The 15,503-nt window shown below is 51.3% G+C and overlaps 1 protein-coding gene across 1 annotated transcript in view; it reads right to left on the bottom strand.

Moving 5' to 3' along the window:
- The window catches only part of LOC116781345 (zinc finger protein 664-like), a 55,702-nt gene extending 54,503 nt beyond the window's left edge, over positions 1 to 1,199 (bottom strand). The window contains exon 1 of the mRNA XM_032677037.1: positions 541 to 1,199. Coding sequence (XP_032532928.1) covers positions 631 to 1,104 — 474 coding nt within the window. The 5' untranslated portion in view covers positions 1,105 to 1,199 and the 3' untranslated portion in view covers positions 541 to 630. The remainder of the gene's footprint in view (positions 1 to 540) is intronic.
- Positions 1,200 to 15,503: the final 14,304 nt, after the last annotated feature.

Here is a 15,503-nt window from a genome sequence, read left to right as displayed (position 1 = left end):
GAGGTGACCCCCTGAGCTCCCAACTTACTGTGGGGTGCTGGGAGCTGCTGGATGCAATCTCAGCCTTGGATTATGCCAACAGTTTCAGTTTAGAGGAATTAGAGAGGTGTGACTGAACCACTTTTGTCCCCCAGGTTTTCATGATGGCAAATCAGATCTATTGATAGAAATGAATTATTTAGGGATACAAATGATCAGACAAAAGATCTTCAGCAGAATTATGCACAATATACACACTAAAACTACCAGTAGTACAGGATAAGAGAGGACAGTGCTCTACACTAAAGCAATTGTTGAAGCAATTCTACTAAAGCTGGCACAAAAGCAATAATTCTTAATTAGAGATGGATGGAACTCCCCCAGACCAACGCTTGGGGGGAGATCTCTGCTCTCAGCCTCCAGGAGTGACCTTGGGGGATCCCCAGCCAAGGCAGGAATCTCCACACACTCCTCCAAGAAGGGTTCTGTTGGAAGAACCTGCCCCTGGGAAAGGGGACTGGCCCTTTGTGGTAGAAAGGGATGGACTGACAGTCACTGGACTCCAGGGGTTGCCTCCCCATCAGGGGGTTCATTCGGGGTAGAAGCAGCGGCCGAAGCTCTTCCCACAGTCGGGGCACTCGAGGGCTTCCCTTACCAGTGGGTTCGTTGGTGTGTGGTCAAGTTACCACTCTGGGTGAAGCTCTTCCCACACTCCCCACACTTGTAGGGCCTCTCCCCAGTGTGGATGCGACGGTGCCTGATGAGGTGGGAGTTCTGGCTGAAGCCCTTCCCACAGTCGGTGCAGCGGAAGGGCCTCTCATCCGTGTGTGTCCGGTGGTGCAGGAGGAGATCTGAGCTGGTCTGAAACATCTTCCCACACTCCAGGCACTTGTAGGGCCGTTCCCCAGTGTGGATGTGCTGGTGCTTGAGAAGGTGGGAGATCTGCCTGAAGCTCTTTCCACATTCCCCACACGAGTAGGGCCGTTCCCCAGTGTGGATGCGCTGGTGCTGGATCAGGTTGGAGTTGTTCCTGAACCTCTTCCCACATTCCCTACACGTGTAGGGCAGCTCCCCAGTGTGGATGCGCTGGTGGGTGAGGAGGGTGGAGCTCTCCCTGAAGCTCATCCCACATTCCCCACAGGTGTAGGGACGTTCCTCAGTGTGGATGTGCTGGTGGGTGCGGAGGTGGGTGCGGAGGTGGGAGCTCTGCCTGAAGCTCTTCCCACATTCCCTACATGTGTAGGGCCGTTCCCCAGTGTGGATGTGCTGGTGGCTGAGGAGCATGGTGCTTGTCCTGAAGCTCTTTCCACATTCCAAGCACTTGAAGGGCTTCTCCCTGCTGGGAGGCTGCTCAAGAACCACCAGGTCAGTGCTCCGGCTCAAGCTCTGGCCACCTTCCTGGCACAGGCTGGCTCTTTCCTCCTCAGAGCACCCTGGGCTGGCTTTGCAGCCCCTCCCACTGGGGGCTCTCCGGCCCTTTTCCTCCCCGCTGCCTTCCTGCACCGGGGAGCCCTTCAAAACAGCCTCTCCCACCAGGCTCTGCCGGGGGGATTTGTCCTCCGGGCTCTCCGTCCTCAGCTTGGGGCCTGGGGCAGGAAGCAAGAAGGACAGAGAGGGGATTTGCCTCCGGCCCACAGGGAAGGCCAAGGACATCCCTCCAACTCCGGCCCTGGCAGGACGGCGGCGGCAGCGGGGTTGTCCTGCAGCCGGGGCCATGCTCGGCTGCCAGAGCCAGCACAACACCGGCCCAAAGGGCCACTGACTTCCTCCTCACCTGCCTGGGAGGCCCGCAGCATCTTCCTCTTCCTCGCAGCCTCCTCCTCCATCCACCCAAGCTTTGGGAAGGAGAAATCCTGATGGGGGGGAAAACACGGGCTGAGCGCGTTGGCTTGGGGGTTTCTCCTGCCCAAGTCCATCTCTAGAACTCACCAGGTATCCTGTGTCCATAAAAACCTCCAAAACACCAAGATTCAGCCCAGAAAAACCCAAACCACTGAGATTCACGCAAAAAATACCTCAGAAAGAACAGGATGAACCCCCCACAAACTGCAAAAAGTTAGGATTCAGCTAAAAAATGCTCCAAAATATGAAGATTCAGTCAAAAAAAGGTGTTTAATTGGGAGGATGAGGGGAGTGAGGTCATTTAATGAGCACTTGATTGAGTTGCTATATATTAATAAAGAGCTGTATTAATGTAGTGTCACTTAAAACTCGCCAGGGCTGTTCCTCGAGCTTATCTGGCCCCCTGGCAGTCCAAGGCTGTTTCTTCAAACCACCAAACCAAGTGTGCCAAACGACCTGGTTGGTCAGTGCCTGCTGGGGCAGCAGACACTTGGTGAGGAGATGAGAAAACTGCACCCAGGGCTGGGCTGAAAGAGGCTTCAGCACCACTTCTGATGGCCCGGGGGCAGCATCTGGCTTCTCTCAAACAGAGAGATGGCACTTGTTCCTCTGCAGGAAGTCAAGGGCAGGAGGGTGACTCCTGCTGCATGGATGGAATGGCAGAGGATCCCTTGGGTCCCCAGGATGGATCAGCACTCGAGGATACAAACTGCCCCGGGGCTCAAGATGCAGCTGCCAGCACAGATTTCCCTGCAAAGGCTGCAGTGAGTCAAGCTCTGGAGAAGAGATTGTGCCCCATGGATGGGATTGCAGAGAGTCCCTCAGGTCCCCAGCAGGAATCAGCAACCAGGAATAGACACAAAAGGCCCCCCCGAAGATTTCTGGGGGAGTGTCCTGTAGGAAGGGGACAGTGTCACCCCATCAGGGCGGGGCTGGCAAGTGGGAGGCTGCTCCAGGTGTCTGCAAGAGGCCTCGTGCTCTGCTTGGTCCCAGCACTGGCTGGTACCAAAACCCCCGGCTGCCCCCAGACCTGGGCAGCTCTGCTGCCACAGGTTGTGCCCTCACCATGGCCCTGCAATGGCCCTGGCTGACCCTCACCCGTGGCCCTGTCCCTTGGCTCTCTCTCTGCCAGCTCAGTGTGGGGCACACGGGCTGGGGGTCCCTCCCGCACCCCCCGGGCAGCCGGCGTTGGCTGGGGGGATGTGAGGGTTGGGCCTGCTCAGCACAGCCCTGGCCTTGTACCCAGTGCCTCTTTCCTGCCCCACACAAGAGCTTCCCGGCTCCCCCAGGGCTCCCCTGCTGCTGCCTCTGCTCCTGGCCCTGCCTTTGCTGCTCCCTTGGCTGGGGCAGCGGCTGCAGGGGGGGATGGCAGCAGCTTCAGCTCCACGGCACTTCCTGGGGGGAGCTTAGCCCAGGGGGGACGGGCAGGGACCTGATGGGGATGGACAGGGGCCCAGCAGGGACAGACAGGGCCTGCAGGGGAAGGCACAGGGACAACCTGGCCCCCCACACTGCCACCGCTGTCTCTGCTCCTCCTTGCAGGCTCCGTGGCCAGGCACAGTTTGTGTTCCTGGGTGCCCACCATCTCAGCACTTGCAGCTGCTCAAATCAGCGCCCGCAGCTCTGCAGCAAAGCCCCAGCTCACCTGGCACACAGGGGATGGAGACACACCTTCTCGGGGATGGGCACTCACAGCTTTGTCTTATCCCCACCACGGGGCTCTCCTTCCTCAGCAGCACCTCTGCCTTGCACTTATTCTCAGCCTCACCTCAGGGACAGCTCTGGGCTCACCTCCGCGCCACTTCTCAGCCTCACCTCAGGGCCTGGGCTCAAGGACATGAACCTGCAGGGAGGAGAGATGATGTGCAAGCTGAGGGTTCCCTGCTTGCACTGGCCTCTAGGCTTCTTTCTCCTTCTACAACCATCTCAGAACTTAGCCTGCTTTTCTAACACCACAGATTTACAGACTAACCTTGGAGACAGATATGGACAGACATCTCCATCACCCTGTGGATAGAGTCTCAAGCATGTGCTACCATAGGAATGGGAATCAGAGAACCACAGAATCATCTGAGTTGGAAAAGACCTCCGAGATCATCAAGTCCAACCCTTGATCCAACCCGGTTGTGCTTCCCAGACCATGGCACTGATGCCACATCCAGTCTCACCTTCAACACCTCCAGGGATGGTGACTCCACCCCCTCCCTGCCCAGCCCATTCCAAGGCCTGATTACTCTCTCGGCAAAAAATTGCTTCCTAATATCCAACCTAAACCTCCCCTGGCACAGCTCAAGACCCAGCCCTCTTGTCCTACTGCTGCTTCCTGGCAGAAGAGCCCCACCCCCACCTGGCTCCAACCTCCTGGCAGGGACTTGCAGAGAGTCAGGAGGTCTCCCCTGAGCCTCCTCTTCTCCAGCCTCAACACCCCCAGCTCCCTCAGCCTCTCCTCACACCACTTGTGCTCCACTCCCTTCCCCAGCCTCGCTGCTCTTCTCTGCACCTGCTCCAGCCCCTCCATGGCCTTCCTCAACTCAGGGCCCAGAGCTGGACACAGCACTCCAGGGGTGGCCTCACCAGAGCTCAGTCCAGGCCAACAATCACTTCCCTGCTCCTGCTGCCACACTCTTCCTCAGCCAGGCCACCATCCATTGGCCCTCTTGGCCACCTGGCCACACTCTGGCTCCTGTTCAGCTTCCTGTCAATCCACACTCCCAGCTCCCTTTCTGCCTGCCTGCTCTCCAGCCATTCTGGCCCCAGCCCGGGGTGACTGCCGGGGCTTCTTGTGGCCAAAGGGCAGGACCCGGCCCTTGGCCTGCTTGACCCTCATCCCCTTGGAATCAGCCCACGGATCCAGCTTGTCCAGGTCCCTCTGCAGAGCCCTCCTGCCTTCCAGCACATCAACACACCCCCAGCTTGGTGTCATCTGCAAATTTGCTGATGAAATGCCTGGTTCTGCAGGAGCTGGAGATGCTCAAGGGGCAGCAGGACCAAGTCAGGGGCCTGGGGGGCCGGGGGGGCTTTGGGGTGCGGGAGGGTCCTGGGGGAGCTGGGGAGGGGCTTTGGGGATTGGGGGTACAGATCAGGACAGACCAGTACAGACCAGTACAGACCAGCAGAAACCAGGACAGACCAGTACCTCCTCACTGCTCCCCAGATCTCTCCTGGAGCTGGGCCACGTTGTCGTGGGACATCTGAGCCCCCCCCAGTGTCCTCCCAGTACAGCCCACTGTGTTCCTGTCCCAGGGTGCCGGGTGGTCCCTTGTGGGGGGGTTGGAAAGGATTTGACAGGGGGCTGGGGGAGATTTGGGGGCTTGGATGGCACTTTGGGTGTTTGGGGGGCTTTGGGTACATTTAGGGGAGTTAAAAGGGATCTGCGGGGGTAGGGGATTAAAGGGAAATGGAGGTTAGGAGACATTTGGGGGGGGGGGGGGGAAGAGGAGGGGCAACATCAGGAACAGGTGAGTCCTGAGACTCAAAACTCCAGAATTCCCCTCAGAAATCCACCCCTGGACTCATCGAAACCTCCTCAAGGACACCTCAAATCCCCTCAGAGACATCAACAACACCCCCCACCCCCCCGGACCCCTAAACCCTCTCAGTGACCTGCAAAACTCAGCTAGGACCCCCCAAGCCCTTTCAGGGACCCCAAAAACCCTCTGGGACTCCCAAAATCCCCCTAGAAATCCCAAAACTGCTTCAAAGACCCTGTCAAAGACTCCCAAGACCTCCCGATTTCTTCGGAGACTCCCAAACTCCCTCAGGGATTCCCAAACCCCTTCAGGGACCTTCGACCTCCCCCCTAAGTCCCCTCAGAACACCAGATCCCCTCACAGACCCCCCAAAACCTCCTCACAGACCCCTAAAAGTCCCTAAGGGACCACAAAACCGCTTCAGGGACCCCAAAACCACAGAACAGCGGAAAAGCTTTCTGTAAAGGAAGGGAGCAAAGAGTCTGAGAAGGAGGAGACCAAGGAAAAACTGAAGCAAAGCAAAAAAATCATCCTGGCCCTTGCAGTTTTTCCTTTACCTTTTTCTCACTTTTCCTTTTTTGAGGTTCTTTTGTTGGTTGGGTAGTTTGAATGTTTTTTCCGAGGCACTTTCCCAGGAACTGAATCGAACATACGGGTTCCTGGGAGGCCCCCCGGGCCTCGCAGCCCCCAACAGGGCTCCAAGGCCCTGCGCTCTGACCCTCGGGAACCCCCGAACCCCCCCTGCCAAACCCTCCCGAGCCCTCCAGCCTTTCCACCCACAGCCGCGCTCCCCGCAGCCCCCGAGGGGATCCCCAGAGCCCCGCTCTCCCGTCCCCCCCGCCAGCTCTTACAGCACAATGCAGGCCCCGCCGCCATCACCGATTCCCGGCAGCCAACACGGCGCTCTGGGCGCGCACCGCGCTTAGAGAACGCCGCCGCAGCCAATCAGCGCGCGGCCACGCCCCCGCACGGCCACCTCTGCACCTGAGCTCTGTGCGGGGCACTGCGGGAGTTGTAGTCCTTGCGGCGGGTCATAGCGGGCATTTGCACGTGAGCGTAGTGAAGATAATAAGTTTTTCGGTTTTCTTCCTTTTCTGTCTTTTCTTTTTTTCCCCTCTTTTTTTCATTTTTTCTTTTTTTCCTGCTTTCTTTTCCCCCCCTTTTTTCTTTTTTCTTTTTCTTTTTCCACTTTTTTCTTTTTATCTCTTTTTTATTATTTGTCTCATTTCCCCCCATTTTTTCTATCTTTTTTCTCTTTTTTTCTCCTTTTTTTTTCTTTTTCTTTTTTTTTCCCATTGTTTTCTATCAGTTGTATTTTCAAGGAAGAGTTAAACACATATCAAAAAAAATCTCCATGTACATGGCTTACAACAACAGATATTCTGGCATTGTTCCAGATCTGTGAGGATTCCCAAGATCACAAACACTGAGTCACCAAGGGTGGAAGCCAAGTAACTTTATCCTGCCCCTTGGCATAGCGTTCAATCCACACCCAGCCCTGGATTTCTGGAAAGCCCCTGAGCAGGAGCAGCAGACGGAGCTGGTGCTCGGCGGGAGGGGCAGGCAGGCCGTGCACCTTCCATTAGAGGAACTTCAATTATCCAGGAGATCCAACGGTTCCAGGGCTGTGTGTCCATTCTTCAGGCATCCAGCCCCGGCGTGGCCCTGGCGCTGCCGCAGGCAAAAGCAGCCCCATTTCCCAAAAGCACTGTGAGGAAGGACAGGGGTGGAAATTTACCCGCCGGAGGCAAATGAGCACCATTAAAGGCAGGAGAGAGACCCCCCACCGGAGGGAGATTCCCACAATTCAAGGTAGGAGACAGAGCCCTCAGCAGAGGCCCTAAAGCCCCGTCAGTGGGGGATATCAATAGGCTGAGCAGCAGAGCAGATACAAACGGCAGGGAATACATCCTCCATCTCTCCAAAGATGTCTTCCAACAAGTCTAAAAGATGCATTTTCAAGGTGTCCAAATTGAAATAGAACATTGCCATCATTGTCCCTTTGTCCCTACATCAGGCTCTGTTACTCTCCACGGCTGCATCAAAGGAAATGTTCCTTGCTCATCCCTATTGCTCGTCCATAACTTTCTGTCCTTTTGTTCCATGAGGGTCCACAGTGTAACAGGGTCCCTTTGGACCCATAAGACCCTGCAGGGTCACAAAGGCCTCTTGATTCCATGAGCTTCCACAATCTCCAAATGTTCCTTTAGTTCCATGAGGCCCTGCAGTCCCTGAGGTGGTGGTTGGAGCTGTCTGGGCCACAGGGACACAAAATGAAGGAGTTTTCCATTGTGGGGGAAGGAAGGAGGGGGCAGCAGAACTGACCCCTTGGACACCTGGTAGGCAGGCTTTGGCTGGAATTTGGTGATGGGGAGCTGAGTGAAGCCCCCACAATCCAGGAGGAAATGGTCAGTGACCTGCTCTGCCAGTGAGACCCCCCCCAAGTGTCTGGGCCCACATGGGATGCACCCAAGAGTCCTGAGGGAGCTGGAGAAAGAGCTGGCCAAGCCACTCTCACTCATTCCCCAGCAGTGCTGCAGAACTGCACAAGTCCCAGCTCACTGGCAACAAGCAAATGGGATGCCCAGGCACAGGAAGGGCCAAAAGGAGCATCTGGGCAACTCCTGGCGTGTCCCATTGACCTCAGGACCGGGGAAGTCCATGCAGTAGATCCTCCTCAGTGCCATCCCATGGCACGGGCAGGACAACCAGGGGATCAGGCCCATCCAGTGTGGGGTTGGGAAAGGCAGGTCCTGCCTGACCAACCTCATCTCCTTCTCTGACAAAGGACCCGCTCAGCAGCTGAGGGAAAGGCTGGGATGTGTCTCTCTGGAATTCCAGAAAGCCTTTGGCACCATCTCCCCCAGCATCTCCTGCACAAACTGGCTGCTCATGGCTTGCCCGGGGAACTGTTTGCTGGGTGACAAAGTGGCTGATGGCCCAGGGAGTGGTGGGGAATGGAAGGAAATCCAGGTGGGGCCGGTCACTAGTGGGGTTCCCAAGGGCTCAGGGTTGGGGCTGCTCCTGTTTAACATCGTTCTTGATGATCTGGGCCAGGGGATCGAGTGCCCTCTCAGGAAAGTCGTGGACAACACCACGTTGAGTGTGAGTGTGGATGTGCTGGAGGACAGGAAGGCTCTGCAGAGGGATCTGGACAGGCTGGATCAATAAGGCCAAGTGTCAGGGCCTGCACTTGGATCCCAACAGCCCCCTGGAACGGTCCAGGCTGGGGGCAGAGGGGCTGGAGAGCTGCTCAGCAGGAAGGGACTTGGGGGTACTGCTTGACAGGGGCTGGATATGAGCCAGAGTGTGTCCAGGGGGCCAAGAAGGCCAAGGGCATCCTGGCCTTTGTGGAGAAGAGTGTGGCCAGCAGGAGCAGAGAAGTGATTGCCCCTCTGTGCTGGGCACTGGGGAGGCCCCACCTGGAGTGCTGTGTCCAGTTCTGGCCCCTCAGTGCCAAAATGCCCTTGAGGGGCTGGAGCATGTCCAGAGAAGGGAACGGAGCTGGGGAAGGCTCTGGAAAACATGTCTGCTGAGGGACGGCTGAGGGAACTGGGCTGGTTGAGTCTGGAGAAGGGGAGGCTCAGGGGGGACCTCATTGCTCTCTACAATGACCTGGAAGGAGGTTTTAGTGGGGTGGGAGTTGGTCTCTTCTGCAAAACCTTTAGTGACAGGAAGAGAGGAAACAACCTTAAGTTGCATGAGGCGAGGCTCAGATTAGATGTTAAAGAAACCTTTTTCCACTGAGAGAGTATTGAGGCATTGGAACAAGTAGCCCAGGGAGGTGGTGGAGTCTCTGGAAGTGTTCAGGTGTGTGGTGGGTTGACTTTGGCTGGACACCAGGTGCCCACTCAGCCGCTCTATCACTCCCCTTCCCAGCACAACAGGGGAGAGAGCAAGGTGGGAAAAAAAAAATAGTGGGTTGAGATAAGGCAGTTTTTTTAAAGCAAAAAGCAAAGTGAAGCTTGGGCGCGCAGAAGCAAAAGGCAGCAGGGTTTGTTCTCTGCTTCCCATAGCAGCCATGGTCGGCCACTCCCGAGGAGCAGGGCTTGGGTACCTGTGAGGGTTCCTCAGCAGGCAGCCATCAGACAATGAATGCCCTCCTCCTGCTCCCTGCCTCATCTTTTAGAGCTGAGCTGACCTCCCATGGTCTGCAATGTCCCTTTGGTCAGTTGGGCTCAGCTGGCCTACTTGGGTCCCCTGCCAGGCTCTTGCCCTCAGCTAAGGAAGGAATGTCCCAGTGTTGGTGCTGTGCTCAGCAGTGGCCAAAACACTGGGGTGTTCTCAACCCCCTTCCAGCTGCCAATGCAAAGCACAGCCCTGGGAGGGCTGCTGTGGGGAACTGAACTGCAGCTCAGCCAGACCCAACCCAAATATCTATGGCACATATTCTATAGAATCCATCCTTAGGTGTTGTATGATAGATCTGTAAGATATTACAAATAATAAGCAATAATAGGGCAAGTGCCCTCCTTAGGGACACACTTCAGAAGGGACGTTGCACTTGACCCCCCCCCCCCCTTTCAGCTTCGAGCCACCTGGTGCCACAGAGGGGGACAGAGCTCCTATGGAACATTCTATTCCACTGACATAGAGCAAGGAATAAACCCAAACTACTCCCTGGATTTGTTCCCTCGAGGTGTCTGCAGCAGCAATCACAGCACCACACTGACTGCTCTGGGCTGTGCAGGCATTTGTACTTCTGCCTGTCTCACACACACACAAAACAATCTGGTGTAGTGCTGCCCTCAGGTAACCCCCCCACCTTGCACCAGCTAAAGCCTGGAATTTGTCTTTGTTTCCCTTGGGTTCAGGGTCAGGCTGTGCCTGTGTCCAGCCCAGAGGCTCAGAAAAGCATTTCTCCCCTCCCACTGCAATCTGCTGCTGCAGACAGGACCCAGGCACTGGTGGCACTGGGAGTGAACAGCAGAGTGTTTCCAGGGGCTCTCTGAAGGAACACAAGTGTCCAAAGAAACCAGCACAAGTGTCCACAGAAGTCCCAGTCCTTCATCCCTGAATGAGCTCCTTCAGCCCAGGAAAAACCATCTAAATTTTATTTCCATGAATGTCTAGAGATGAGTTAAGGGTAGTTAATACCTTTTGGTGAGGAAGGGCTTGTTAACTCTTGAGCATTTGAACTCAGCCTTTGTTCCTGGTTTCTTCCCACTGTTTCAGAGCAGTTCATTTCCCAGGGGGAAAGCTCTGATTCCCCAGCACAGTCAGGTTCTCCTGAGCTCAGGAGGTTTCACTGGTCTCATTTTTCTCCGGTATTAATTCTGTGCCAAATTCTTGCTTCTTAGGTCAGTGAAATGTTAGAAGAGAGAGAATCTCACCTGGATCTTGGACAGAACACTTATAGACTTCTCTATTCTATTGAATTCTTCCCTAAAGGTTCTGGATGACAGGACACCCATGTGGAAAGTCCCTTTTCTGGTTTTCAGGACTTAAAATCGATGCTTTTCTGATGTGGGTATTTATTGTAGTGTTATTTATTCAACTGTGAAGGTTGAATTGAGTGTTCCTTGCACCTTTAAAAAGTGCAATCCCTTTCATCTATTATTTTAAAAAACATGCATCAAATGTCAGACGACACAAAGATAGCATGTGGAGAGAACCCTGATGTAAGTGATGATTCCAGTCATCACACGGATAAAAGATTTCCAAGGCTATGTTACTTGGCAGTTCAACATGAACTGGCTGTTTGTTAATCAGAGAACACGAGAAGAACAAAGGTGGGAGAACCAAAATGTTGAAAAAGTATTGTATAGCTGGATGTCCAGGGGGACAAGTAACGTGGGGGTGGATGAGATAAAGCAGAGTCATGGAAACAATGAGCCCTAAGAGGGCAAAATTTGTTTCACTTTGTTTCCTGTGACTTGAGTTTTCTGGTAAAGGTGATACCATTTTGTATTCAGGCAGAGAGCACGTTCTGTAAATCTCCTCAGTCACCCATCCCTGGTGCCGCAGTAGATGAAGTCGCTGGGTGATGATGTGACACCGCCACAGCTGCCTGGGATATTGCTGGAGGCAACAACAAACCTGTGTCCTTGGTATAGGGGAAGGAATTTAGTGCTTGAGGGGTTAAATTACACAGGCTCCCCTGGGGATCAGCTCATGCTTGGACAGTAAGAACAGCAAGAACATTCCTAATAAAAATGCCAGAGGGAAGGGAGCAGAGGGGGAGCAGGGGCAGAAAAAGGAAGCAGAGTGATGGAAGATGGGCTGGGGCGGTCAGGGCTGGGGAAAGGCAGGCTGGACAATGCCTTGTTTGGTCCAGCAGCTGGACCAGCTCCACGGCAGATGTCGGGGGAGCCTCTGCCACAGGGACATGCACAAACAGACAGTACCAAAGCTCTCAGAGTGGTTGGGGGCTCTGGGCGTGGCTGCGCTCTCACCTCAAGCCAGGATATCCCAGGGCAGTGGAACAGCAATTCCTGTCAGCTCCCAGCAAAGATTATTGGGGTTTGCGCCGGGGAAATATTGATGCTCCAGCTTCTTCTGTTTTTAGAACTTTGAGCTTGCAGTCGGGTAGAAGGGCTGGTGGGGGAGTGGGAAGAGTCCCACTGAGGGACACATCTCATCCCTCAGTTAGATGGAGCTAAACCCCTAATCTTGCTTAGGAGTAGCTGCTGATGCTCAGTTTTCTTCTTTCCCTTCTGCTCTAGTGGGATATTACATTTCACTGCAGTATTGGTGATAGAATGGTATGTCAGCTGGAATGGTTTGGTTCTTACAGAAAGCATAAATGCATTTTAAGGAAGGTATTTTTACATAGGTGAGGCCTCCAGAAAAACCCTGAAAACCCAAAAAGTAATATAAGCGCAGAATAAAGTGACCTTTGGGGTTTTCTTTTTAATTCTCGGGTAGAAAAGCCATCCCAGTTAGGGACAGCAATTTATTGCATTGCTGAAAAAACCCCCAACAAACAAACAAAAAAAGAAATCTGAATTTGTTCTCTTTCAGATGTGTTTTCTATCATAATAATCCTTCTAGTGAAAAGGGCTAATTTACTCTTTCTAGAGGAATATTTTAAATGTGATTATCATAATATCACAGCTGCTGAAAAGGTCTAAAATACGACATGAACCTTGAACATGTTCCTGCGTTTAGGATGTGGTGCTTAACATTCAAGAAACAATAGAACTGCAACTCATTTATTAATGTATAATCTCAAAATGTTAACTCTTGCTCTGTAAATACATGCCACAAGGATTGTAGAAAGCTTGCAGTATCTCATGAAATACATGTGGTATTTTATCAGTGTAAATATGTGTAAGATTTTCAAGATTTCTGCTGGCAATACTCCATAACTAAAGTAAATTTTCCCTTTGCTACTGCACTAGTTTATGATTTAATTTTTACTGACATTCCACCAGTCATATTATTAGCTTCACCAAATGAAAGGGAAATAATCCTGTATTAATTAAAGAGAGCAACTGAATTCCCTCAGTCATCTTATCCTTGGCTCTCTGAGACAGTGATGCACTTCAGTTTCCCTACAGAAACTTCCACTAAAAAAAGAGCTTGGGGTCACAGTGAGAGATCCAGATTGAAGGGTGTGCCTGAATTATCTTTATGGAGGAGACCTTTTTTGGTGGGTGACAGGCAATGTGCCTGTGGCTCCCTTTTTCTGTCTGGGGTTTTTTTTCCTTTTCTTTTTGTCAGAGGCTTTGGAAAAGGTGTTTCATCAGGAGAATAATATTCATTTATAGCAATGTGAACAGTTTCTATCCTGTACCAGTGAAGGCAGTCATCTAAATACCCATACCTATGCCCTTGAAAATAAAACAAGCAGAAAATATGGAGTATTTGTTTGAGACCATATACATTGAATGTAGTTCAGTAACATGGTAAGGCAATTGCTGTTATTTCACAGAGACATTTTTTGTATGCTGGAACTGAGGGTAGCAGCAGAAGCTAAAAGCCTTGTTCGGGGTATTTGTGAACACACTGCGGGTAAGTTCAAAGGAGCATTCAGAGATTGCGTTGTGTGAGCCTCTTTCCCTAAGATCAAAACAAGGAGCAATTAAAGCTAAATCCAGCAGATGGCTTTCAAGTAATAACTTGGTCCAGTTTGTCCAACTGTGTCCAAAGAGCTGAGGAAAATCTGGAACTTTAGAAGCGTTAGTTTTTTCACTCATTAGCAGGATATCCAGGGGTGCACCAAGCGCCTGCCAGTGAGGAGCACAAGAGACCAGTAGACAGTGACAATATTGTTCTAATGTTAATCTCACTGGAGCACAGAGTGAGATCACATCTGAGTTATGTTTCTTTAATTAGTGAGTGTGAATAAAGAGAAAATCACATAGTTGATAACACTTTAGTATTTATTTCACGCTCTGAACAATAAGGTATTTTTCAGCTGGACTTTGAATAAGGTTCCATGGTATATTGCAAATTTCTGCCTCAAGTTAACAGTCTACTTCTTCCCAAAGAAATTCTCAGCAGCTAACACCCTTTCATCATCTGGCTCTTTACCTGATGGCTTGAGCTTGTTGCTCCTTTGGGTAAATACCCATTTGACACAATGCACTGGGCAGCTTCTGCCATGTGCCACTGAATCTCACTTCTTCCCTTGCCTTGAGGTAGCTGTGCTTTAAGAATCTGGCTCTTCTGAAATGTCGAGTATTTCAGTGGGAAGAAGCTTAAAGATGTGCTGTTTGGTACACATCAAAAATTCCCTGCACAGAGAGCCATGGAAATGTAGGTCCTGCTCAGTAATGCCCCTGGACTGGGACAGGCACTGCTGACAATGTTTTCCTTCCCCTCTCTGATTCCATTCCCACTCTTTTGTACAGACTCCCTGTGGGAAGATTTTGCACTGTACAGTTTGATAAGTTAGTGCAGATGTGTGTTTGCAGGCACGTTCTTCTTCTGTATTCCTGGATAAAATTCAGTAAACTGATACCTGGCTTGAGCTTTTTCTTTTCCCCATAGTACTATTTTTATTTATTTCTCCAGAACAGCTTGAGAAAATGAAGGTACACTTAGCCTCAGTTTACTTGCTGCTGTAATCTCTTTACTTTTTTTCTTTTCCCCTCCCCCAAACTGATGGGTAACTGTGAAACCCAAGTTCAGGAATGTGGTTGGAATTCCAGGCCCCAGTCTGGGGGAGGTGACACTTTCAGTCCCCGGGGGAAGAAGCCACTGCTTTGTTTATCAACATGCAAAGGACAGCACAGGATTTCTGGTTCTCCAAGCAGCAGCACTGGCAGGGAAGAGCTGCTTGCTTGGATGGAAGATGGTTGAGAGAAAATAGTGATGGCTCACAGGGGGAGAGGAAAAACATGTTATTTGGGGGTGTAAAGCAGGGGGGATGACGAGCTAACAAGGTAGTGGAAGCCACGGGAACAGGAAAAGGAGAGCTTAGAGGAGACAGATCAGGACAGAAGGAGTTTCAGCCATCATGTTTCAGCCCCTGAATATCAAATCTTAGGAGATAATGAACAAAAGTAGAAACGAAGCTCACCTGTCCTTGGGTGAGTTTCCAAATGGATCAACTGTCATATTTTGAGGAGGGTGTATTCCAGGGAACTTAACACAGAAAAGTGACCACATCAAATGACACATGGATAGGGATTCATTATGGGTGATTTTTATATAAGAGAACATGTACACATGCCAAGATTTGAAAGCATTTTGGAATAAAAACTATTGAAAAAGAGACATTTTGGGTATAAATCTATAAATAGACACTTGGAGAGATACTCATTACAAACAACATATTTGCATTTTCACGTTTTGCTCCTGTGCACATGTAAATCAGTTTGTAGGACCTGTATTTTGAGTTCATACAGTCATACAGATAACTATACATAAAGACATCATATTGAAGTTCTGATTTGATCCCAAAACCTCTGTTTATCAAACTGTTATTTAAAGAAGATGTTCTAATACAGTACCGTGGGTTAGTACCTCTCATTTTAAAATTTGTTAAAAACAGATTTATTTTTTTTTTGTCCCTGATGTTTCTACAGAGTACTGAAATTTTACTCTGCATTTCAGAGCTTTTTAATCCAGTGCTCACAAGCCAATCTACATCTTGATTACAGAGTTCACATTTAACAATACAGACAGCATAATGCTACTGGTAATGAAGCTTTTACTACCTGCTTTTATACAGTAGTCTGAGCTGTAGTTTTGCTGTGGTGGTTCTGATTCCTAAACTTAAATGTATTTATACCATGTTTGTAGGAAGCAGGTCCAGTCTTC

The sequence above is a fragment of the Chiroxiphia lanceolata genome, assembly GCF_009829145.1.
Source record: "Chiroxiphia lanceolata isolate bChiLan1 chromosome W unlocalized genomic scaffold, bChiLan1.pri scaffold_40_arrow_ctg1, whole genome shotgun sequence".
NCBI classification, from domain to species: domain Eukaryota; kingdom Metazoa; phylum Chordata; class Aves; order Passeriformes; family Pipridae; genus Chiroxiphia; species Chiroxiphia lanceolata.
This window is presented reverse-complemented; position numbering and strand designations above follow the sequence as displayed.